Here is a 25,767-nt window from a genome sequence, read left to right as displayed (position 1 = left end):
ACGCAAAAATTACACAAAATTGCATGAACGGCTCGGTTTCTTGAACGGATGCTGCCTGTGCTGCTGCAGGAGCTGCCTTGGCAGCTGCCTGTGCAGCTGCTGCAGCTGCCTGCGCAGCTGCCTGGTGGCTGCTGCAACTGTCTGTGCAGCTGCCTGGTAGCTGCTGCAACTGTCTGTGCAGCTCCCTGGTGGCTGCTGCAGCTGCCTGTGCAGCTCCTAGGCTGCTGCTGCAGCTGCCTGTGCAACGGCCTGGTTGCTGCTGCAGCTGCCTGGGCAGATGCCTAGGCTGCTGCTGCGGCTGCCTGGCAGCTGTTGCAGTTTGGTGGCTGGCTGCTTGCAGCTGCCTGGCATAACCCGAGGCTGTTGCCTCGGGTGCTGTAGTTGCCTCGGGTGTTCACTTTCCCAATTTCTACATTTCTTACCTAATGAGCAATTTCTTTATCATAACATGTCAATTATAACTAGTCTTACGTGTCTAATGTTTGAAATCATTGCAAATTAGCATTATACTAAGTTTTAGGACGGCTTTTACCCGAAATCGCCTATTTCACTACTACGTTGCCCGATTTCTACATTTCTTATCTAATGAGCTATTTATTTATCATAACATGTCAATTATAACTAGTCTTAGGTGTGTAATGTTTGAAATCATAGCAAATTAGCATTCAACTAAGTTTTAGGACGGCTTTTACCCAAAATCGCCTATTTCACTACTACTTTGCCCGGTTTCTTCATTTCTTATCCAATGAGCAATTTCTTTATCATAACATGTCAATTATAACTAGTCTTAGGTGTCTAATGTTTGAAATCATAGGAAATTAGCCTTCTACTAAGTTTTAGGACGGCTTTTACCCAAAATCGCCTATTTCACTACTACTTTGCCCGATTTCTACATTTCTTATCTAATGAGCTATTTCTTTATCATAACATGTCAATTACAACTTGTCTTAGGTGTCTAATGTTTGGAATCATAGCAAATTATCATTATACTTAGTTTTAGGACGACTTTTACCCGAAATCGAACCGGAAAAAAGTAAAAACAAGTACCTCCTCAATGTGTTGGGCTTCAGTGCACCTATTGACTATGTCATGCATAAACCTCATCACGTAGAGGGCACAGTCAACGCCGTTGTCTTGTTGCGCACACTAAAATGACACAAAGTTAAAATAGTCATGCTATGATAAAACTCAAGGCAATTTTATTAAATAAATCAATATATCAAGGCTTTACCTTCGCATATTTCCACGTGGGACCCGCAACCGAACGACAATTCAACTTCTTCATAACACTTCAAAAAAATAAAAAACAAACGATTTAGGAACATAGCCACTCAATCACTTAGGTGATGATACAAAACAAAATATATAAAGCGGTATGTACCTATTCAATAGGTTATTCACTAGCAACTTCCTTGGTGGCCATATACGAGCCGAGTCAAAGTAGTAGATTGTGTTATTGGAAACACAAATCACCATAAGGCTCCAATGTAGACTACATGTATATTAAAGCAAATATCAATCCATCAATTGTTATGCGTCAACATCTATACTTAACAAACAAATTAAGAGTGACATATTTAAACTTACTCCTCAAAACAAGGGGCTAATAAGAACTTGTTTCCCGCACGCATTGATTCTCTAATACCCCGCTCAAGGTAATCTATCACATCACGAGGGTTATGCAAGCATTTGGTTACGGAGGTCTGCTTGGGGCATAACCACCCAACTGCTGCTTCACCATCGGGTTTACTAGCAAGGAGCTCCTGTAGTGACCTTCAATAAAGTAATGTGTGCAAGTAATTACTAGTTGCATTGTTTTGGTACGAAAATATCAAAAATACAATATGTGTAGAAATAGTCTCGTTAATTTACCTCATGAATGTTTGAATGATGGAAATGTTAAGCATGGAACCGGTTAGAAATTCAGTCACATCCTCTCTAGAAATGTATGCGATCGAATCCTCATCATAGTGGAACAATGCCTTAGGCAAGTTCACTTGAATATGTGTACCCGTAGGTAACTCACTAACACGGTTGTGAAGAAAAGTACATGCTTTCGAAAGCGACGTAAGGACTTTGGCTTCTACTAGTGGAGTACATGAAGCTCTCGAACTCTTCTTCGACACTTGTCCTTGTTCCATCTTCGGAGGACCTTCTTCCTTGGATTTTTGCTTCTCCACCTTCTTCCTTTTAGCGGACTGAATTTCCATAGTAATCTAGTAGCATAAAAAAACATGGTCATTGCACAAAGCACATGTTAATCTAGTTACATACAAGTAGTTACATACAAGTATTGTTTACCTACCCCTCCTACCAACCTCAACCGATCACGTGGCCATTGCACAAAGCTCCCGGTCGCGTCACGCAGCTTAAAAAAAATCATATTCCTCTCTAGGCACCGGTAGTGGTAAGTCCTCAAACCCAGCAACTATAGAATCGATCCCGACCGAGATGTAATAATGGGTGCTAGTATTAGACTTAAAATGCACCTTGTCAAAAGGTTGTGCACTACCATACCCCACCAACTGCAACTGTCCACCGGTTGTTTCCCCGGGGTGAAGAAGCTCACAAGGCGTCTCTTCCTACATATTTGGTTAGGAGTTAGGACATAAGTTAAGAAATAATAAACGAAAGCCTAACATAAGAAAAGCTGATTACGTAGTGAAGTTCACCTTAACATCTGGGAAAGGTTCAGGCATCGGATTTGCTCTCTTTAGTGACTCTGCATCCATAGGACTTGGATCCTGCAAAAGTAAAATAATTAAACATGCAAACAACCTCATTAGACGAACTTCATATGACGTAATTCGTCCTTGTACTAAAATTACCTCTCTCTCAACTACTGGATCGTCCTCGGGGCCTCCTGGGTGACTACATGAGTCTACTGGGGTACTCGTGGGAAATGGCAAAGGCGGAAAGTTCATGTGCTTCAAAATGGCATTGAATTGACTTTGCATCTGTTCTTGCAGCTCCGCGCGTATCTCCGCCTTAATTGATTCCTTTTCCTTCTCATCAATCCGATGTGGCGAATTAACACTTGATCTGCTTTTTGCTGATTTGGTGTATTCTGAACCCATCACCTTCTCCCACCCTAGTTGTTTCCCGCCAAAACCAATTACTCGCCCAGGGTGGTATGTTTTCCCAAAGCTAAGGTGAAAGGATCATGTTCGATGCTTGGAGTCAGCTTGCCTTCAATCACTTCCGAAGTATGCTCGAGCTTTAACAACACAAAATTTATCAGATCTTAGTACAATGTACTTGACAAGGAAATATAATTAATAAGTAGAAAAATTTGCTTACAAGTGCATCTGCTACTACTTTCTTATCCGGTTGCATGACATACTTGCCGGTTTCCTTGTCCATCCCATGCATAGCACACCACCAGTCGATTGCACGAGTAACCAAAGTTGTGACCGTGGAAGAAAGTGGTTTATCAGTTGATGACATTATGGATTTGGGGTATAGACCCGCTTTGACCCACTTTGGTCTTGACTCCGCAAAGGTCTTACAACCCATATGATGGCTATACAATTTCTTTCCGGCATTGATTCTAGCTTGTTCGATTTTTTCCTACACATTCAGAAATATATGTTAGCATCAGTCATTGTAAGAAACTAAATATGAGTAGCCGACTCTATTGATAAATAAAAACATACAAGTGCGGTCCTAGTGGAAGATTTTTCCACAAACTTCTCCCAATCATCCAACGTTATTTGTGGATATAAATCCCACGGTTTCTTATCAGGTTTCTCTTCTTCTCCATCTGCAGGCACATTTTTCTTTGGTCTTCTCTTATGGATCCATCTCGTCCTCAAGTAACTCTTGAAGTTTTTGAATCTCTCATGTACAAAAGCTTCAAAGACTTTTCTCTTGGCCGGCTCATCAGGAATATGGAACATACTCTGTAATTGGCGCAAACATCCACGTTAGGCAAGAGAAAAAAAATGGAAAAAAAACCCCGAGAATCGGGCAAGGCAGCAGCCGAGGCAGCTGCAACACCCAGGCTGCTGCCCAGGCAGCTGCAGCACCCAGGCAACAGCCCTGGGCAGCTGCCGGCTGCAGCCCTCGGGTTAGGCCCGGGGGTTGTTTTTGCAATTTTTTTTTTTTTTTTTGATATATATGAATTTAAAATAAAAGTTTGATTGAAATAAATACTTACCATAGTATCGTCCCAAAATGTTTGAAGCAACCCGTGAGGTATCTCGGCAAACTCAAGTGTGATTCGTATTTTACGAGTTACAATGCCAACTTGACTAGAAAATTTGTCGCGCCATTGGCCAGTAGGTTGACTTAACTCATCAAACTCAAGTACCATAGGAACGCCAGGTTTCTTGAAAGCTATAGTTGCACCCCTACTCCTTCTGTTCACCGGTGGCTTTACCCCTCCTCCACCACCGGTTTTTTTCACTTGCCTTTGCATTTGAGTTTCACAATGTGAATCACCTACAACTTCGGTAACCACATTATCATCAATAAGTGGGGCAGTTTCAGCTATACACTCAAATTCATCAAGCTTATGTTGGAACTGGTCATAAGCTTGGTCTTCCGGTTCCCCCATATCCGTCTCCTTATTAACATCATACAACTCGTCACCATCATCATCATCCATATCCTCATCAAAATGAAGGTTCTCATCAGGATCCATGATATGTGCACACCTACAGTAAACAAGCAAAGCATGTTGTTAGTCATCAGTAATGGCAATCAATTCTGAGGCACGATGAAAGACAAACACTTACCCAACTTCTTTGGTTTCATAACAAATTCACATATAATCCTCTAAACAATTCATATATTTAGTTCATATTACATGCTTATACGTGAAAATACAAAAAAACAAAACACTTCCCGAAATAAACAAAGTTGTTGGAGCATAAGATATTTAGTAAATAAAACATGCATTAATAAAAGTACCTCATTCGTGTATTCCCTCATTGTGGTCAGATCGAATATAAGTAGCATCATCATCTACATCAGTTGCTACATCAAGTATAGGAGCAGTGAAAGGGGGAGAATCATCAAATGCATCATATTCTTCCTCGTCCTCAACCTCTCCAACCCCTAAAATTCTCCTTTTTCCAGACAGGACGATGGACCATCTTGGATCGGACGGGTCAGTTACATAGAACACTTGCTTAGCTTGAGATGCAAGGATGAATGGTTCAAGACTATCCCGCAAGTGGCCAAGATCTACAAGAGTGAAGTCATCATTTCTCACGTTGCGCCTATAATTATCGACCTGTTTACACTTGAATAGACCGACCTTGAAGTCACGGTAATCTAGTTCCCATATTTCTTGAATTCGTCCATAGTATGATAATAGTGCGTCAAATGGTGATGTATCCTTCGCACTTGCAACTCTCTTGATGTAGCCACAAGAGTGACACCACTATTTTGAGTCGATGAGGATTTCTGATCCCGACTTTCAGTCCAAAATGTGTACCCATTTATATCATATCCCTCAAATGAATGAACATCTTCCTTTGGACCATAAGCTAGCCACTTTATTGTATCAGACACAGTCTCATCCAATTGACGCATCACGCGATCATGGAACCACTTCACAAACATCTTATTATGCAACTGCATTAGTGCTCTTTCCCCTTTTGATGGATATTCAACACGCAAACTATCCATGTGCTCTTCTAAATATGGGTGAACCTCCGCAATATGATGAAGCACAAATAAGTGAGCTTGCATGATTTGATCTCGAGCAGCCCAAATCCTTTTTGACCCGATTGTGCCATGACCATCAAGTCTCCCTTCATGTCGGGATGTAGGAAGCCTAATAGGTTCGGCAACGACAACATACTCTGCCACGAAATTCCCAATCTCCTCGGACACAATTCCTTGTATCATATTTCCTTCCGGATGGGCTGGATTTCTTACTTTATCTTGCAGTGTACCCATGTGTCGTTCAAAAGGGTAGCACCACCTCATAAATACTGGACCGCACAACTTAATCTCACGAACCCAATGCAGAAACAAATGCACCATTATGTCAAAAAGTGAAGGTGGGAAAAACATCTCATATTTGCACAAAGTTACCACAACAGTCGCCTGGAGAGCATCAAGTGTAAAGGGATCAAGAACTTTGCTGCAGATAGTATTGAAAAACCCACAGAGGCTTGTTATAACTTCTCTCACGTACTTTGGTAAAATTCCACGAAGTGCAATCGGTAGGAAAACTTGCATCATCATGTGACAATCATGGGATTTCATACTTGTCAACTTCAATTCTCCATTTAAGGAAACAAACCTTTTCATGTTTGACGAGAACCCAGAAGGAAGCTTAATGTCATACAAACAAGCACAAAACCTCCGTTTTTCTTCCTTTAATAATGTGTAGCAAGCTGGAGGTAAATACACCTTTTGGTTTTTTCCTTTTCCATCACCTTTCTTCTTTGCGATACCCGTGGCCTTGTCCTTGCGCTTCCCCTTACGGTTTTGACCACCATCTTCGTTTCCCTTTTCCTTAACCTTCGCCATCCCTACCTTAGCTTGAACCCACAACTCCGGACGAACACCCCACTCTTGCAAATCTAACCGCGCATTCTTGCCATCCTTCGTTTTTCCAGGAATGTTCATAATTGTCCCCAGAATTGCATCACAAACATTCTTCTCTATATGCATCACATCGAGACAATGTCTAACATCATGTTCTTTCCAGTACTCAAGCTTCCAAAAGATTGATTCCTTTTTAAAGAGAGCGTGTGAGTCAATTGGTTTCGTTGTTTTACCAAAAACACATGGAATACCCTTCACTCTATCATAAACCTCATTTCCACTCAATGGCCTAGGCGCAACCCCCTCCTCAACTTTCCCATCGAAGGCCTTTTTCTGCTTACGATATGGATGATCGCGCCTAAGAAATCTTCGGGTCCTCACGTACACATCTTTGCCGTAGTGGTCAAGGTACACGTTCGGTGTGTCATCAATACAAATGGGAAATGCTTTATGCCCTTTGTTCTTGTACCCGGATAGATTGCCATATGCAGGAAAATCATTGATGGTCCACATAAGGGCAGCACGCAAAAGAAACATCTCGTTCTTATGGGCATCATAAACGGTAACACCTTCGTCCCACATATTTCTCAAATCATCAATAAGGGGCTCAAGGTAAACATCAATGTCGTTTCCAGGTTGCCTTGGCCCCGTTATCAAAAGTGAAAGCATTATATATTTTCGTTTCATACACAACCACGGAAGCAAGTTGTAAATCACTAAAAGTACCGGCCATGTGCTGTGTTTAGTACTAAGAGTGCCAAATGGATTCATACCGTTCGTGCACAACCCAAGCCTTAAATTTCTGACTTCACCACCAAATGCCCTAAACTTCATATCAATGTTCTTCCATTGTGGAGAGTCAGCAGGATGCTTCAACAAACCATTTTTCTTTTTTCCCTCAGCATGCCATCTCAGGTTCTTGGCGTCTTTTGGTATTGAAAATAGACGCTTTTACCTTGGAATAATAGGAAGATACCACAACACCTTGGCAGAAGGTCCTTTACTACCAGCATTGCAGCTTGATCGCTTGTAACGCGACTTACCGCAACGTGGACACTCCTCCAACTCTTCATATTCATTTCGATACAGAACACGGTCATTAGGACATGCATGTATCTTTTTATACTCCAAACCAAATGGACACATTAGTTTATTTGCATAATAATATGAATTAGGAAGTTCATTCCCATCTGGCAACATATCACATAACGCAGTCAACAAAGAGGTGAAACTAGTGTCATTCCAGTTATGCTTAGACTTAATGTTAAATAGTGTAAGCACGGCTGAGAGTTTTGTGTATTTTTTGGACCCGGGATACAAAGGCTTTTTGGAAGCCTCTGATAATGACTCAAATACATCAGGTCGGTCACCAAATTCACCTTCAACATCACGCATCATCTCATCCAAGTGATCATCACCACCACCATCCTCGGTGTCATCCCCTTCACCACCATCATCACTCCCATTTTATTCTTCAACATGAATCTCGGCACTTTCAACATGCGTCTCATTTCCAACAACATTCTCCCTATACGATCCCTTCTCACCATGCCAAACCCAAACATGATATTGAGGCCTAAACCCATGACATTGTACATGAGCCATGATGGTATCCACACTATTGACCTTTATGACATTATTACAATTGACACAAGGACAATAAAGGTAATTGACACCCGTTCTAAGCTGATACTGTGAAGCACTCTTGCAAAACTCTTGAACCCCATTAAAATTCCAATGTATCACGTCTACCATACATCCAACCGCGACCCATTGACGATTTAAATTGCCTTTAAACATACCAACACATTTCAAACAATGATAAATGTAACATATATTATGTAATCAAAGTACATAGCATATATATTATCCATAAATCGTAAAAATGAATGCTCCCAAAAGGTCCTTATCACTCCAACCTAACCCATCCTTGAACGTCTAATCTCACTAGTGAATGTACGTCAACTTTTCTATTTTAAGGAAAATCCGGCAGCATTTCCCCCAGTTCTCCAAGTACACGATGTAGGTAATAACTTACCTACATATGTACCCACAGAACATGGTGAGAAAATGAGAAGCCCGGATATTCCTTAAAATCGAAAAAGAGACATACATTCACTACCTAAGTGAGATTAAACGTCCAAGAACAGTCCCAACTGGGGACTATTCAAGACTTTCTCCTATTGAGAAAGACTCGAACGGGTATCTAGGCAAATGATGATGCAAGCATTCAATTATTATTTGCATTTATTTGACATTCAACAATAAACAAGTTCATTAATTTAAATAGGGCTAATAATTAAATTAACATACATACAAAATTAAATTAACAAGTTCATTTATACATTGCAATTTATTAACCACATTTAACAAACTAAAATGTTAACTAATATATATTCTATTCATAAATTTCATTTAAAGCTACTCAAATTCAAACAATATATATATACATATGAAACTTGGATTAACTACTTGAAACCCTAACTTGAAATTTTTGAATAACAAACAATTAATACTAATTAATACATATGAAACTAAAATTTAGCAAGAACTCACCCTAATTTGAGAGTGAGAAAGACAAAGATTGAAGATTGAAGCTAGAATGCGTGCTTGGCCTCGGTTCAACACACCCTCGAATTGAACATGCACCACCACCAAGTGCACCCACGAACACCACCAGCTAACACCGGCAGCCTCGAGCAACCACCATCAACCTCCGACCAAGCAGCAGCCGCCTCGACCCACCACCAACAGCAGCCTCAACCCACGACCCACGCACGACCCCCAAACGCAGCTTCACTTAATTAAATAGCCAAATTAAAAAAAAATAAAAATGAATATGAATGGAGTGGTGGTGGTGGTGGCCGGAATCTGAAGAAGTGAGAAGACAGGTGAGGACGAGGGAGACAAAGAGGAGGAGTGAAGGCGGGGGAATTGAAAATTTTGGGAAGTAAATTGAATGAAACAGGGAGGAGAAGAGAGGGTGTAGTACATACTGTGAGCCCGCTTTTTTTTATTTTTAAATGGTAAGCGGTTCAGCCTTGAACCGCTTGCCAATTTAACTAATGGTAAGCGGTTCAAGGCCAAACCGCTGGCCATTAGTTAAAAGGCAAGCGGTTCGCGCCAAAACCGCTTCCCATTTCACTTCCCTTTTTTTTTTTTATTTTTTTTTTTATTAATCAAATGGGAAGCGGATTTTGTAAACCGCTTTCCTATAACCGCTTCCCATCACATTTATTCTACTAGTGGAATAGTTGCTGATAGATTAGAAATACACAAAGTTTCATATGTGGTTGGTCACGTTGTGTTGCCGAGATTACTTATTCAAGGTTTACTCGGTCGGTCAGGGGTTACTTAGCTTGGTAAGGGTTTACTCAGTCGGTCAAGGATTACTTAATTGATTAGGGGTTATTCGTTAAGTGTTTTGATGTGTGGCCAGCCACACACACACAAAAAAAAAAAAGGGCTAACCGACCAAGTAACCCAAGAATAAGTGATCCTTGACCGATCAAGTGGAATAAGTAACCCTATGCCACTCTTATTGGGTGTCCCATGACACTGATAATTGGAGCCCTTTGTATGCTACTTTCGGGCTCCTCGGCCTCAAGCCGGGCCAACCTATATGTCATTTCTTACTTGCAAACAATATGATCTTTAATAATCACAATGATATATTAGGGGTGAACATGGTCTGGTTTGGTGCGGTTTGAGTTTAAACCAAACCAAACCGCAAAATACGGTTTGGTCAATTTTCCAAACCAAACTAAACCATATTAGTATTGAAACCAAACCAAACCAAACCGTAATAATGCGGTTTGGTGCGGTTTGGTTTGCGGTTTATGAGGAGACGACATTTTTTTCTAAAAATTGTCAAATATTAATAAAATTATAATAAAGTTCAAATAATTAGCCCAAAGGGATTGAATTATACTACAAATTTTTAATAAAAATAACAACCAACTAATCAAGTGCTCAGTGCTAACACAATAACCCATAATAAAAATAATACATAACAAATTAACAATGGAAAAAAACATAATGCATTTGTCCAAAAAAATAATTCATACTACATTATAGTTATATGACCTATTGAATTTTAAGTATTGATATTTGAGATTGAGTATAGTAGTATATTGACTTTATAGTCTTCTAATGATTTTTCATTTTTTTTTTTTTCATAATATATAATAACTATTTTAATTTATTTAAAAATTATATAAATATTAAAATGCGATTTACTGGTTTACAGTTTGGTTTGGTTTATAATTTTTGAAAAACCAAACCAAACCGCAAACCGTATTTCCCAAAAAATCGAAACTAAATCGTATTTTTCCAAACCGTAAACCAAGCCAAACCGCTAAAATGCGGTTTGGTCTGGTTTGGTTACGGTCCAGACCAAACTGTGTAAAGCCCTATGATATATAGTACGTACATGCGAGGATTTACACGCTAAGGTTTTAGTTGATCAAATCATTTAAATGTTTGTATAATACATGGTTGGATATTTCAAATCATGGTTTAAATTTACTTCCTTGATTTGGAATTTCTCCCTAAGGTATTTCCTCCGAGTTGAAATTTGCCACTTAATAAATGAAACTCTTCCTTCCCTAAGTAATGAGAACTAAGGGATTTGAACCCACGACCTCAACAACAAACATAGAACACATGGATAATCAACTAAGGTATTTTATATATTCATGAGTTAATAGAGCAATATATTAATCTTATGTTGATCCATGGGGCAGGCCAAGGCCCGGATAAGCCCCTCTTGGATCCGTCTATACCACATACATAGGTCGTTTTTTTTTTCCAAAGTATTTCCATCTAGGAAGCTTATCAATGTTATGTTAATTATGTTGATCAATCAGGCTTTATCGTGTTTTATAAAAGGCTAAGTATTAATTAAGAAAGGCTTTTCAATAGCCCGTGTTAAATTGTACTCTGTAGATTATTTATAGCCACTATAGCTAGTCAAGATCTCAAACCTTCAATTATACAAAGTATAAGGAGTATAATTTTATTGGCAACGAATGAAGTAGGGTAAAAACATACGAAATTACGAAGTACTCCGTATTACTCAGATAATAAAACATTCAAGTAGTACATGAACGCATAGGAAACGTAAACACTGGTAAACGTAAACACTGGTGCAAGGAAGTTTTATTTAGCTATACTAGCTAGCTTGCTAGTAATTCAAGATTGCACCAACATTATATGCAAACTTAGCCCCAAACAACGTTGACTTCGATGGAGCCATACTTTCCGTTGATAGGTTTCTTCTCAGTAACACCACCTTCTTTGACTAGAAACACAACGCTACCGTTTGCAATTTCATCGTCGGAAGAAACACTATCATAGTCCATCAAGTACGCTGTGATCTCCATTTCCGTGGCGGCTTCAGGCACATTCACTTCTGACTGGATTAAGGGAATGAATTCCCCTGGCCTCACGTCAATGCGTTGGCTTTGAGACTTATTAAAGAGTGAAAATTGGCTACTGATGCCAAAGCGGCCGGTTATGGTTCCGTAAACTTGTGCAGGATCTTCTCCATCGCCGTTGATGAGCTTAACACTTAGCGTAGCTTGGACATTGTTACTGAACATCACTTTCATTGCTGCATATTCTTGAATGGTTGCCATCTTTTGATGAGTATATGTTAATAATATTCTCCTACATACCACAAATTATTGATTTAAATGAATAAGGCGCATATATATAATTACGAAACTGGCTGCAAATAAATCAATCAATCAAAGCCTTAATTCCATAAGTACGTTGCTAACTGTAAATAAATTTAGTACTGGAAACAAGCTAAGCTAATTAATTAAAAATCGATCTTGAAGAAAAGGCACTTACCTTAAGTAACAAGTAGTATCACTCTTGTTGTATACTTGTATGTGATAATCTATCTCAGTTGCATAAAACAATGCCATGTTTGCCGATATTTATATAGAAATGGGGGTGTCATTCAATTCATTATTCTTTCATTTTAAAATTATTATTTGGTTTTTGGTCCCTAATGCAAATTCTATTCTTTGCATTAGGGACCAATTATTATTCCAATAACATTATCATCAAACTTTTAAAATCTATGGTCTTATCCGAATGTCATTCCTAAACCTGTCTCCCAAAACGTTTTGTTCTTTTAATAAATAATACATCCCATTATATATACTTTATGATATATGCAAATTATATTGGTTAATAGCTTTGATTTTTATATAAATGCATCAATTTGATTGACTCGATCTAAATTTTAGAAAGTTGAGTTGAATAGAGTAAAATATTGTGAAAGTGAGATATATACATTATTAAAAAAAAATATGTAAACAAAAAAAAACAGTTGATTTAGGAAAATGATCATACAATTAGAAAAAATACAGATCGAGGGAGTAACTTATTAGCACTTATGAGGCATACTTTTTATTTATTTATTTATTTATTTTATTTTATTTATAATCTTTTTGGCAAAGAGTTAAAAAAGTTACATAAATTTTACTTGTATTATGCCTATCTACTTCATATATAGTACTCCATAGCATAAACCAAAAACTAGGAGCTTGTTTGGTATCGTTTTTTGTTTTCAGTTTTTTGTATTTTTGAAAACTAAAAACCAAAAATAAGAATCAAGAAAAAGTTGTTTTCACTTTTTGGTTGTCAGTTTTCAAAATTATAATGATTTTAATAAGTTTAACTAATTTTTTATTCATTATGTGATATATATCATATGATTTTAAAAAAAAAAAACAAAAAACCAAAAAACAGAAATATACAATGATGCCAAACGAACCCTACATTATTGTTACACACGTCTCATGAGTGGATTTGTTAGACCACTCTTATATATGAAGGGGGAGTTTTGTGGATGCTTGATAGATGGTTTATGATTTTATCTGTTTCAAGCAATCGATCTTGATGACTACACTCTTGAAGTTGGAGGTCGGGGACTTCTCATAGATCGTAGAGGAGGATTGCATAGCACTCTACAATCTACATGCACGCTAAGGGAGACAGGGCATGATCAAATATTCAAATCCTTTGTAAAATTTTATCAGTAATCTTAAGCTCGATCTATTATTATATCATATGCAGGGTTGTATGAACCTTCAAGTTGTTTTAATCCTTTAAATTACAGTTGTATAAACCAACATACATGGAAATTTCCCAGCCACTTAGAGTGCTAGTAAAAGCTTGCCCTCTCTTTTGCCAGGCCACTAAAGCTATCCATCCTTTTCATTTCAATCTTTCTTATTCTTTTGTTGAAAGCATATACTACCTCTGTTACAGGTTATGTGCAACGATTAGACATTTTCTCTCTCTGCTTTATGTCAAATCGTTGCACATAGCCTGTAACAGAGGTAGTATCTATCTATACTACGCGCACACATTGGATATAGTTGCTTGGCGATCACTAAGGATAAGTCTTGCATCTTGAATGTAAAATACATAACATTTTAAGAATTAAGCTTTTATCAAACATTTAGGATTGAGGGGAGTACCATACAAATCGGAATGATCCTATATTTATCAACTCTCGTCAATGCCCACTTTGTGATGGTCGTCATTGGTTAGTCTTGCATTTATATACTTAGCATATATATTGTGATAAAAAAGCATTCCCTTTAATCCTTTTTGTTTTTCCCACTCTTAAATCTTCTGTTTCAAACAGGAAGATTGGAAGAACAAAATAGATAGGAAAGATTTTTTATCAAGAAAATATGCTACATATTTCTCATTTCTCCAATTTATATCAAAGAATCTAATTCGTTTCATCAAGAAAATTGACAGATTACATACACCAATCTTGGGTTTCAACTACTAAATTAAGTTTCTGGTTAAGTTGACCCTTTAACATGGTATCAAAGCCAACGTAACAAAAAGGCCATGAATTCAAATCTCATTCACCCTTCCTTTCAAATTTATTGAGAGCTAGGTACAAAGTTCATGCTGCATCCATGTTTCAAGCACATACAACAAGCTTTCATGTCAGGGGATGTGATGAAGTATATAAACCAATATTAGGTTGTTGAGTTGGCCCTTTAATAAAAATGTACATAATTCTTTCATTAAGAAAAAGAAGAAGAATCTATAAAATTTTTAGCAATTCTCACCATATAGTTTGTTTTCTTAAATATAAATAAATAAATAAAAAGAGAGGAAATTCTACTATTGTAATATATTGAGGCATCTTCAAAAAAAATTCTCTTACATTATTGTATAATTTATTTGAAAGAACAAAACGTTTTGAGAATCCGGTTTAAGAATCACCTTCGGATGAGCATTTGTAGGCCCCAAAGAATCACATCATCCATCAATTAATTGAATATTGCCTCCATCACATCTTCTCCCACTATATAAAGGTGGCCAAGCATGGCATTATTGTTTGCAAGCTAAGTCAGACAGATTACATACATACTAAGGTCATACTTGATTAAGGTAAGTGCCTATCTATCTCTTTAATTAATTAGCTTGTTCTATTCATTGATCTTAAATTCTTAACTAGCTTAGTATTTATTTTTTGGGTCCGAATGAATTACAATTAAAGGCAATACAAGTTACAAATAGAGGTGTGATTTGAAACAATGATATATTGTACTTCGTATATGTAATCACAGACATTTAGTCTTAACCACTAAGCCAAGATTTTATTGGTATGTAATAAAAATATTTGGCACTAACCCATTTGATTTTCATTATAATTTTCAATTTGTGGTTTGAATGTAGGATATTATTTTTGTACTCAAAAGATGGCCAGCACTCAAGAATATGCAGCAACGAAGGTGATGTTCAGTAACAATGTTCAAGCTACGCTTAGTGTTAAGCTCATCAACGGCGATGGAGAAGACCCTGCACAAGTTTACGGAACCATAACCGGTCGCTTTGGAATCACTAGCCAATTTTCACTCTTTAATAAGCCTCAAAGCCAACGCATTGACGTGAGGCCAGGGGAATTCATTCCCTTAAGCCAGTCGGATGTGAATGTGCCTGAAGCCGCCACGGAAATGGAGATTACAGCGTACTTGATGGACTATGATAGTGTTTCTCCCGACGATGAAATTGCAAACGGTAGCGTTGTGTTTCTGGTCAAAGACTCTGGTGTGAGTGAGAAGAAACCCATCAGCGGAAAGTATGGCTCCATCGAAGTTAACGTCGTTTGGGGCTGAGCTAGCATTGCCCAACTACTAATATAATGCTGGTGCAGTCTTACGAGCTAGCTAGCTAGTATAACGTATTAAATAAAACTTCCCTGCACTAGTACGCCTTGTGTTCATGTTTCCTATGCACTTGTGTACTATTTCAATAATCCAATTATCTAAATAATCTTCGTGTGTTTCAATTACCTACTCAATTGGTAGCCTTTATATAAATGTATGTGTTTTGTCGCTTCATTACCAATAATTTCTATACCACTATTATGTAATTACAAGTTTTTTTTTTTGTCATAATTAGCCAAATACAACAAAAATAAGTACAGAATAGAAAGAAACACAAATGAGTAATTACATAATGAGCATTATCGATGAACAGAACATGCTGATGAGGGACTTTTTGAACGATGCACCAATTCAAGGTCTTGGCTAAAATGGTTTAGCGTATGTAAATGCTATTGAGATTGGTACCATCCTAAATTCCTAACATCCTCTGTACCAAATAAGTTAAACCTATTTGAATTGCCATACGAGTAACATTACTACATATAACTCAAAAATAGGCTAGCTAAACTCTACTCTTAGCTTGAAGGGATGAGGTCGTTGAGCAAAAGGCTATCCGACTCTATCCACACTTGCATTGGGTTAAGTTGTTCAACTTCTACGACGTACATAGACTACAACAAGATGAAATATCACAGAAACCTCGTTGAGTTACCTACAGTATGATCTTTACCTTGGTGCGCGATTTAACATATCTATCAAATTAAAGCACAGGGATCACAGGTCACCAATAATTTCTACTTTGTATGATAAATAGCAAGTAACAAGACTATCAAATGTTGTATTTTATTCTTTTTGTTGCAAGTTTGATGATACTTAATTATTACTCAATTAGCTTTTTCTACTATACAAAACAGCTCTGTTTAATTTAACTGATATATAACTCATAATAGAAGTCACTGGATTATCTTTGCGAAATATAACACAGAATATGTTCTCATGCACATCACTAAACAAAACAGAATACAATGACAGTACAAATTAGGCAGATATTATTAGACTTTAATCAGCTAAGCTAGTAAAACTGATAGGAACATACCACGATCATGCTTAGATTCATCTTGACACGACAACAATGAAGTACATTCCATCCAACTCACTATGCAGCTTAGCTCGAATAGATTGCAGAAGTTGGAGCAGGCTACGCCATTGGAGCTCAATAGTATCCTTTACCAATACAATTAAGACACCGTTGAATGCTGAAAAAAGATTTAAAAAAAAACAACAATATAAATGAACAATGAAAGTTAATGAATTTTGAGCTTTGAAAAACGATCAAATACTGAAGGAATGAACAAGCTAAGACTAACCAATGACCATCACAAGTCGGGCATTGACAAGGGTTAATATGAATAGGATCATACAAAGGTGACCATTGTATGGTAGCATTCCCTTTGCAAAGTTTGCAAATATAGAACCCTTTTCCCTTACATCCTAAACATGGTTTCGCCTCGCTTTTCTGCAACAAAATAAAACCAATTTGCGGAAGTATTAAAACTGTTAGGTGTCTAATAGTTAGAACGGAGATTATATCCTTACAATTAGAAGATTGAAGAGGATACCCTTTTAGCTTCGGTTGCGAATTGGATGACTTTGATGGTGGTGGAAGTGGCGAGAGAGAGAGCGAACATTCCACCAGCAACTGTAGCTCCAACTTTAAGCAGCGTTCCAACTGTAACTTCCATGTTTGTTTTGCTTTCACTTAGGCCTTTTATCAAACACCTGGTGTGCTTTGGCACCTTTCCTCTAAATTTGGCTTCTTTAGATTATAGCAACTTAAAGATTTATACAAGAACGGATATGATATGAGATTCTTATGATATTTGTCAAATTACGTAAATTGATGGATATTGGAACCTTTGGAAGAAGAGATTTTTCTTTTCTTTTTTTTCTTTGGGCTCTTGTATCACTCCATGTATTAGAATGTGATAAATAACATATTATGGGGTAGTGCGTATGGAAACGATCTCTCTCTAAAATATTTCCTCTGACCTCTCTCTAAAATATTATCTCCTTTTTTCAACATGGAGGATGATACTCCTCCAAACTCTGATCCCTTAAGTCCAATTCCTAGTGCCTCTCCTGCACTAAGCTTTCGAGAAGTAGTTGCTACTTCTTCTCAATGGTTTGAAGAGTCAAAAAAGATTGTCTCCTCATCAAACGACTGGGATGAGTGTGAAGCTATTGCTCCTGAAAATGCTCTTTCAGTACAATTTTCTAAAGACACCTTGCACAGACTTAACCAACCTTGGCATCGGTTGGATTCGGTTTCCTGAGCTCCCTGTAGAGTACTATGACAAATCAGCCTTGTTTGATATTGCTAAGCTGATTGGAAAGCCAATTCGAGTTGATTATGCCACGGATAAAATTACTCGAGGTCGGTATGCACGTGTATGCATTGAGCTTAATCTTAAAAATCCACTAATCACCAAATTGTGGATAGGTGGCGCTTGGCAAGGAGTTCTATACGAAAATATTTCTACTCTCTGTTTCTTGTGTGGCAGAGTTGGGCATACCAAAGACACTTGTTCCTCTCTCTCAGAGAACATGAGCCAAGATTTGTCAATCACTCGACATACCTTATCCTCAACCGAAACCTCTCCTATACCTTCTGACTTTAGCGGTGCTAAACCGCTTCTGCAAACCAAGCCCTCTGATATTTCTTCTAAGGATAAAAGTTTCATTTCTGAAAATGGGCCCATAGTTGAAAATAGTCCATTGAACTCTGGACTTTAGTCACCAACAAAAGGTCTTCAAGAAAACAGCCTTTAGTTGCTAAAGAAAAATCCAAACACAACCCCACCTCTCTTCTACTTAATACAGTTGATAAAAAAATTGCCAAATAAATCCACCACTCCCAATTCCAAAAAAGTGAACCTTTCCAATGCTTGGAAACAAAAGAAGTTAAGTGGTTTTGCAACCCTTAATAATGTTAAAAAAGACATTCCTATTGGTAAGAAAATAGGGGATATGGAAGCTGGAGGAAAGATTTTAGCAGAATGTTCAAGTAAAGTTGTCCAACCAACTCCAATGTTAGATTTCCATGCAAATGGCAGTGTTCAACACCTGGCTATTAATTCTGGCGGCTTGTTGGTTTCAAACAGTATTAATGCAATCCCTCAGTTAAACCCTTCATCTTCTCCATCTCCCTCTCTTCTAAACCCTATCTCCTCTGTTTCCAATCTCAATCCTAACATCATTTCTTCTTCTTTTAATTCGTCATCCTCTGATAAATGCTCTAATGGAGAACAACAATTCCAACAAAATTCCTCGGTTAATTTCTCAACAGGACAAGAAATCGGAGGCATCGAAAACCCCATCTCCTCCGACTGTAATTCGACCCCAACCTCAGAGATGAGTCAATTGCTGCTTCCAATCCAATCTCCGACGACATGCAAGTCGAGTTTCCGGACTTACCTTCCGTCTCCATCGCCATCAACTCTTCTCAATCTATTCCCGGAGGTACCGGAATTCCAAATCAACAAACACCGACCATCTCCGAACACGGAGCTTCACGGTGCTCTAGTGCTTCTGGACTCTCTCAAAAGGAGAGAAGAAGCTCAAGTAATAACGAGGGTGGTGCAGCGGGGTCCTCCGGTTCCGCTAGTTATGCCTCGAAACTTTCCCATAATTCCATTGGTATTCGCAAGTCACGGTCAAGAAATGTCAAACCCTCATCGTCAAATGGCGCTCTATATCACTCAGACCGAAGTGTTGGGATTTCAATTGAATGCGACTTACTGGGAGACTCAAAGAGGATTGAGGGAGATTCAAAGTGTAGCATCTCCAATTCGCCTCGAGGATGTGATGCAAGGTCCGATTTTGGAAGCGTGGAGGGATTGGGATCAGTACTACCTCCCCCCCAACCCGAAACCAACTGATAAGCCTATGATCACCTTGCAACGCCCTCTTCCAAATTTAAAAATGAAGATAGTTGTCTGGAATATTAGAGGTGCTAACAAGGATGATTTTTTGCCTTCTTCTTGGCAAATTGTTCAAAATCACAAACCTTCCATTTTCATTTTCTTGGAAACAAAGAGTGATGATTTGCGTGCAAGGCAAGTCAAACTTCAATTAGGGTTCCATGATTTTAAATCCATCCAACCGACTTCAAGAAGAGGTGGTATTTGGTTATTTTGGAAGAATTCTATCGATTTACCTTCCTACTCGTTCGATCCTCATCGCTTCCATGCTCTATTTCACTTCAAAAATGGTTCGCCTGAAAGTTTAATTACTGGAATTCATGCTCCTAGCAATCCTAAAGATCGTCACAAGTTTTGGAATGACTTGGCGGATGATCTTCCTCCCTCTGAGACTCCTTGGCTTACTCTTGGAGATTTCAATGAAGTCACTTCTCAGGCAAAAATCAGGTGGGCGTCGGTTTCGTCCCTCTCAATGTCGAGATTTGCGTAATTTCATGGATAGGGCTGGCTTGGTTGATCTTGGTTATAATGGTAATCCTCATACTTGGAATAATGCTAGAGATGACATTGACAACATTAAGGAACGCTTGGATAGGGCTATTTGCAACGCAAAATGGTTGGAGTCTTACCTAGGGATGTCAATGGGGCGGGGCGGGGCGGATGTTGGCCTTCCCATCCCCATCCCCACCTAATATTTTCATCCCCATCCCCATCCCCATCCCCACGGCGGGTCCAATTTTCATCCCCATCCCCGCCCCACCGGGTACAACTCCAAAACCATCCCCGCCCCACCCCCCACTTGGATATCCATCCCCACCTTATCCCCACCAAAGACCCGCCTAATCCCCACCCAAGATCCACCTAATCTCCGTATCTCAAATAAAAAATCTTACATAATTAATACGAATTATAAAATAAAACATTCTACACACATTTTTGTGTTATAATATAAGTGTCATACAAAGTAGATTAATATTGTACTAGTATTTCAAGTAATTATTTATAATAGTATAAAAGTATGTAATTTTGCTTTAAAAGATATATAGTTGTGGGTATGAGGTGGGGATGGGGCGGGTATGAAGTGGGGCGGGTGGGGCGGGGCGGGGATGGGGCGGGTACAACTTAAAATCCACCCCCGCCCCATCACCCATGGCGGGTATGGTTTTTATCCCCATCCCCGCCCCACCACCCGCCAAACCGAGACCCATCCCCGCCCCACTGGGGCGGGGATGGGGCGGGTCTCCTACTTGACCCGCCCCACTGACATCCCTAGTCTTACCCCAACACGAAGGTAATTCACTTACCACGTACTCATTCTAATCATGCTCCTTTTCTTGTTTGTCTTAATAATAGCTTTGCTTCGGGTCCTTTTCCCTTTAGGTGCAAGGAAGTTTGGTTAGAACATCCTAGTTTTAAAGAATTTTTTCTTTCTAATTGGGATTTTTCTTCTAATGATTATTTGGCAGGGCAAAATAATTTCAATAATAATAATATCAAAAATTGGAATTCTAATATTTTTGGTAATATTACAAAAAAAAAAAAAAAAAAAAAAAAAAAAAAAAAAAAAATTGCTAGCTCGGATCGATGGTATTCAGATTTATTTGTCTTCCAAATACTCCTCTTTCCTAGTAAATCTTGAAAAAGATTTGCTTAGGGAGTTGCATGATATTTTTAAAAAGGAAAGAATTATTTGGGCTCAAAAGGCCGGGATTAATTGGAGAAGATATGGGGATTTGGGCTCAAAAGGAGATGACTATTTACTGAAAGGGAGATAGAAAAAGATTCTTTCCTGGACCATTGCCATTTGTTACGGTAAATATTCTTAATGTACATATGTACTTTTTTGTACTTTCATATGTACTTTTTATTATTTATAATAAGTTTGTAGTTTATCATTTATTTCATTATTTATGTACTAGATGTTCTTTTAATAAATGTTGGATGTTCCTTTTTATATTTTCTTGATGTTCTTTTTAGTTTGATGATCTTTTTAAGTTATATTCTAAATGTTCTTTTTATATATTTTAGATGTTCTTTTTTAGTTTGATGTTCTTTTTAACTCTCATTATGGATGTTCTTTTTATATATTCTGAATGTTCTTTTTATAAATTCTGGATGTTCTTTTTTAGTTTAATGTTCTTTTTAACTCTCGTTATGGATGTTCTTTTTAACTCTCATTCTGGATGTTCTTTTTTAGTTTGATGTTCTTTTTAACTTTCATTATGGATGTTCTTTTTATATATTTTGGATGTTCTTTTTTAGTTTGATGTTCTTTTTAACTCTCATTATGGATGTTCTTTTTATATATTCTAAATGTTCTTTTTATAAATTCTGGATGTTCTTTTTTAGTTTAATGTTCTTTTTAACTCTCGTTATGGATGTTCTTTTTAACTCTCATTATAGATGTTCTCATTATGGATGTTCTTTTTAACTCTCATTCTGGATGTTCTTTTTTAGTTTGATGTTCTTTTTATATATTTTGGATGTTCTTTTTATAAATTGTGGATGTTCTTTTTAATTTGATGTTCTTTTTAATTATTATGAATGTGTTTGTAGATTATCATTTGTTTCATTCTTTAATTATGTAGATTTGCTACTTTGACCGCCTTAAACGGGGTACATCAAGCTTTCCAAGAGAAATTCCTCTTGTCAAAGAGTGGAATGGTGATATGATCAAGGAAAGGGTTAATCTTGAGGTAACAAATGGCTTTGGGATTGGCACAGTTTTGGATAGAATCAAAGCCCCAGAAATTAGCCAAGTCTTAGCCATTGAAGATGTCGAAGGACAGCAACAACAGCTACAACAACAGCAGAAGCAGCAACAACAACAGCAGCAGCAGGAACAACAACAACAACAACAAAAACCACAGCAGCAGCAATAACCACAAGAAGAGCAACAACATGAACAACAACAACAACAACATGAGCATCAAGAGCAACAACAACATCAGCATCAACCTACAAATTTGCAGGTACAATATAAACTTTTCTTTTTCATCGCACGTTCTATACTTTGTTGAATATATTCAATATATTTTTCTGCTAATGTATGCATGATATACTTCTTCATCTTTTAGGAATATACTCTATTGCTTCGTCAGGCAACAGAGAGAATTGCTGAAGGGTTTGTGAACCTCTCAAATGTTTTAAAATTAGGGGAGAGGTTCCATGGTAACACACTTGATGTAGACACCACATTATTAAATGTGAGTACAATGTGGGCAAAATGTTCTGGAATCAAATTGTCCCAAGAAAATCAGAAAAATATACCTACACAGCGAGAAGAAGGGACTTCTATTCTTAGTCAGGACACTGATTTCTTTGCCTCTGACTGGTTTGGTGAAATGGTAGATAATGTTATCAAGATGGCTGGTTTTGAGGAAAACACCAAGGAATTTGGTGACAATATGGGTGTTGAAGATACTGGAGTTCAGGAGGAGAGAACTCAATCACCCACACTTGAACCAATTGTATTTAATGTCATTACTCCAACCACCACATTGCCTGAATCATCATGTGACCTAAGGCTTACACTTGGGTTAAGCATGTCAAGTACAATCAATTTGGGTGATCAGGCTTTTGATGACATTTCTCAATATGATTCACACTTCACCGAGCAACAATTGGAGTCCAATGTAATGGACCAAGTCATGAGTGACCAAACGATGGGGTAACTAATTGACTCAAATACTGACTTTTAATTATGCAATTTGTTTATTCAGAAATGTATTATTTGAATTATTAATGTGTAATATTATTATGATGAACAGGTTTATGTTCTTTATTTGACTTTTGTATGTTCTTTTCACTTGTGAAAGAACATTCATGTTCTTTTATTTATAAGTATGTTCTTTTTGTTTAATAAATATGTTCTTTAGTTTGATATTGTTTGTTCTTTGACTATTTAAAGAATATGTTCTTTAGTTTGACTTTTATATGTTCTTTTTGTTTAATAAATATGTTCTTTAGTTTGATATTGTTTGTTCTTTGACTCTTGAAAGAATATGTTCTTTATTTGACTTTTGTATGTTCTTTTCACTTTTGAAAGAACATTCATGTTCTTTTATTTATATGCATGTTCTTTTTGTTTGGTATTGTTTGTTCTTTGACTCTTGTGAAAGTACATTCATGTTCTTTTATTTATAAGCATGTTCTTTTTTTTATTAATTATGTTCTTTTATCTATTAAATTATGTTCTTTATTTGAGTATGTATTGTATGTTCTTTTATTTACTTTATATATGTTCTTATATTCTTTTTTAGTGTTATAAGGGTGAATGACAAAAGCATGGAAGAAGGACAAAATAAACAAAGCGAAGAAAAGGCATAGAAAACCATTGCAAAAGAAAGGGTTGAAACACAAATTCTGGAAAAAGATGAAGAAAAAGAGGAGAAGAAAATTGAGTCAGTGAAGATAACTGAGAAGAATATGAAAAAAGGAAAAGAAACACTGGTTGAAGATTGGTAAATATTTTTGTTGTATGATGAATATTCTTTTTTTTTTTGTTAATATATATGAACGTTCTTTAACTTATGATAGTTTGCAATTTTTTTTTTATTTTTTTTTTTTTATTTATATATAGTGGATCCCCTAAAGCTGTCAAAAGGGTTAGAAAGGAGGCATATATTTACAAGTCACCTTACCTTGTAAAATATTCTCATATGATAGAAGGAACAGAAGAGTTTGAGCATGCTATATTAGAGTATGCATATGCCCTAGAACTTGATGACGAGTAAGTTTGGTACATATTAAAGAGCAGTATATACTATCATTTTCTCTTGTTTATATTTAACTTATACAATTTCATATTGTTTTCCTAGTGAATGGATGTATGATGATGGGCATACAAATTTGACAAGAGAAATGTTCAGAACACTTGGGGACAATGTGTATTTATACACTGATATTATTGATGCTTGGGCTTTAATCCTCAATTCAAGGAATGTTGTTGATGATAAAAAAAGGATTTTCTTTGCAAACAATGCCTTTGTGAGTAACATAATTCTTGATGTTCTTTTTAGTGAGATATGTTCTTTTTAGTGAAATATGTTCTTTTTATTCCTTTATTTTAGTTATTGTGTTCAAATTTATTATTTATATGATTTTTTTTTTAAAGAATCAACTATGCATGAATGAGTCATATGTTGATGATAGTCAATCACCAACACCTGGATATAGGCTTGACAAATTTTTTGAGACTATGCATTTTTGGCTCAATGAAAGTAACAAAATAGAATCTGCAGATGGATATCAATTGGTAAGTTGAAAAAATTGTCTTCATATGCTATAGTATGTTATTTTTTTTAAGTAACATGTTCTTTATTTACCACTTATGTTCATTTTAGTTTGTTGTAGCTTGTTCTTTTTGTTTATAAATAACATGTTCTTTATTTACTAGTTATGTTCTTTTGTAGTCAATGACATGTTCTTTATTTAATACTTATGTTCTTTTGACTAAAGAACATGTTCTTTTTAATCAATGACATGTTCTTTTATATATTATGGATGTTCTTTTTATGTATCATGAATGTTCTTTTTCAGTGTGCATGTTCTTTTATATATTATGGATGTTCTTTTTAGTGAAATATTCTTTATTGTATCATGAATGTTCTTTTTCTTCAGATGGATATCAATTGGTAAGTTGAAAAAATTTTCTTCATAAGCTATAGTATGCTATTTTTTTTAGGTAACATGTTCTTTATTTACCACTTATGTTCATTTTAGTTTGTTGTAGTTTGTTCTTTTTGTTTATAAATAACATGTTCTTTATTTACTAGTTATGTTCTTTTGTAGTCAATAACATGTTCTTTATTTAATACTTATGTTCTTTTTCTTCGATGACATGTTCTTTTTAAACGTTTCAGTTCTTCTCCCTGTGTACGTATCTGTACATTTCTATGTTGTTGTCATCAACACTAGGACAAAGACAGTAGATATACTTGACAACAGACCACTTGCAGATGGCATCCCAATGGAGAATAAATATTTTGACTATCCTGAAAAATTAGTAAGAATTCAGTGTCGTATGTTCTTTTTAGTCATTAGTTATGTTTTTTTTTATGTTCTTTATGATAATAACTTATAATCTTTTTTAACAGAGAGATGCTCTTGGGTTATACTTGCAA

At 36.8% G+C, this 25,767-nt stretch overlaps 2 protein-coding genes and 1 long non-coding RNA gene across 3 annotated transcripts; 1 reads left to right on the top strand and 2 right to left on the bottom strand.

Annotated features, from left to right (window-relative positions):
• Positions 1 to 11,556: 11,556 nt before the first annotated feature.
• Positions 11,557 to 12,510, bottom strand: LOC145635638 (uncharacterized). The gene is made up of 2 exons (XM_081686956.1): positions 12,364 to 12,510; positions 11,557 to 12,177 (listed from the first exon to the last, which is right to left on the bottom strand). Exons 1-2 carry the CDS (start codon positions 12,438 to 12,440, stop codon positions 11,730 to 11,732), a joined length of 525 nt encoding a protein of 174 aa, XP_081543082.1. The 5' UTR covers positions 12,441 to 12,510; the 3' UTR covers positions 11,557 to 11,729.
• A 2,335-nt stretch (positions 12,511 to 14,845) lies between these two features.
• LOC145635636 (uncharacterized) lies at positions 14,846 to 15,896 on the top strand. Its single transcript, XR_014113898.1, has 2 exons — positions 14,846 to 14,943; positions 15,232 to 15,896. It is a non-coding gene; the product is annotated as an uncharacterized LOC145635636 (long non-coding RNA).
• Positions 15,897 to 16,597: 701 nt separating this feature from the next.
• On the bottom strand, positions 16,598 to 17,677 carry LOC145634348 (uncharacterized). Its single transcript, XM_081685770.1, has 3 exons — positions 17,282 to 17,677; positions 17,030 to 17,178; positions 16,598 to 16,918 (listed from the first exon to the last, which is right to left on the bottom strand). Exons 1-3 carry the CDS (start codon positions 17,402 to 17,404, stop codon positions 16,876 to 16,878), a joined length of 315 nt encoding a protein of 104 aa, XP_081541896.1. The 5' UTR covers positions 17,405 to 17,677; the 3' UTR covers positions 16,598 to 16,875.
• Between the last annotated feature and the right edge of the window lie 8,090 nt (positions 17,678 to 25,767).

Source organism: Chenopodium album, chromosome 6 (genome assembly GCF_948465745.1).
Source record: "Chenopodium album chromosome 6, dcCheAlbu1.1, whole genome shotgun sequence".
Taxonomy (NCBI): Eukaryota; Viridiplantae; Streptophyta; class Magnoliopsida; order Caryophyllales; family Amaranthaceae; genus Chenopodium; species Chenopodium album.
This window is presented reverse-complemented; position numbering and strand designations above follow the sequence as displayed.

Bases quoted from the DNA above. Each gene is read 5' to 3' on its own strand.
- LOC145635638 (XM_081686956.1), bottom strand. From the start codon at position 12,440: ATGGCATTGTTTTATGCAACTGAGATAGATTATCACATACAAGTATAC. The intron at 12,178-12,363 runs GTAAGTGCCTTT...TGTGGTATGTAG, and splicing joins GATACTACTTGTTACTTAAG to GAGAATATTATTAACATATA.
- LOC145634348 (XM_081685770.1), bottom strand. From the start codon at position 17,404: ATGGAAGTTACAGTTGGAACGCTGCTTAAAGTTGGAGCTACAGTTGCT. The intron at 17,179-17,281 runs GTATCCTCTTCA...ATTTTGTTGCAG, and splicing joins TCGCAACCGAAGCTAAAAGG to AAAAGCGAGGCGAAACCATG. The intron at 16,919-17,029 runs GTTAGTCTTAGC...ATCTTTTTTCAG, and splicing joins CCGACTTGTGATGGTCATTG to CATTCAACGGTGTCTTAATT.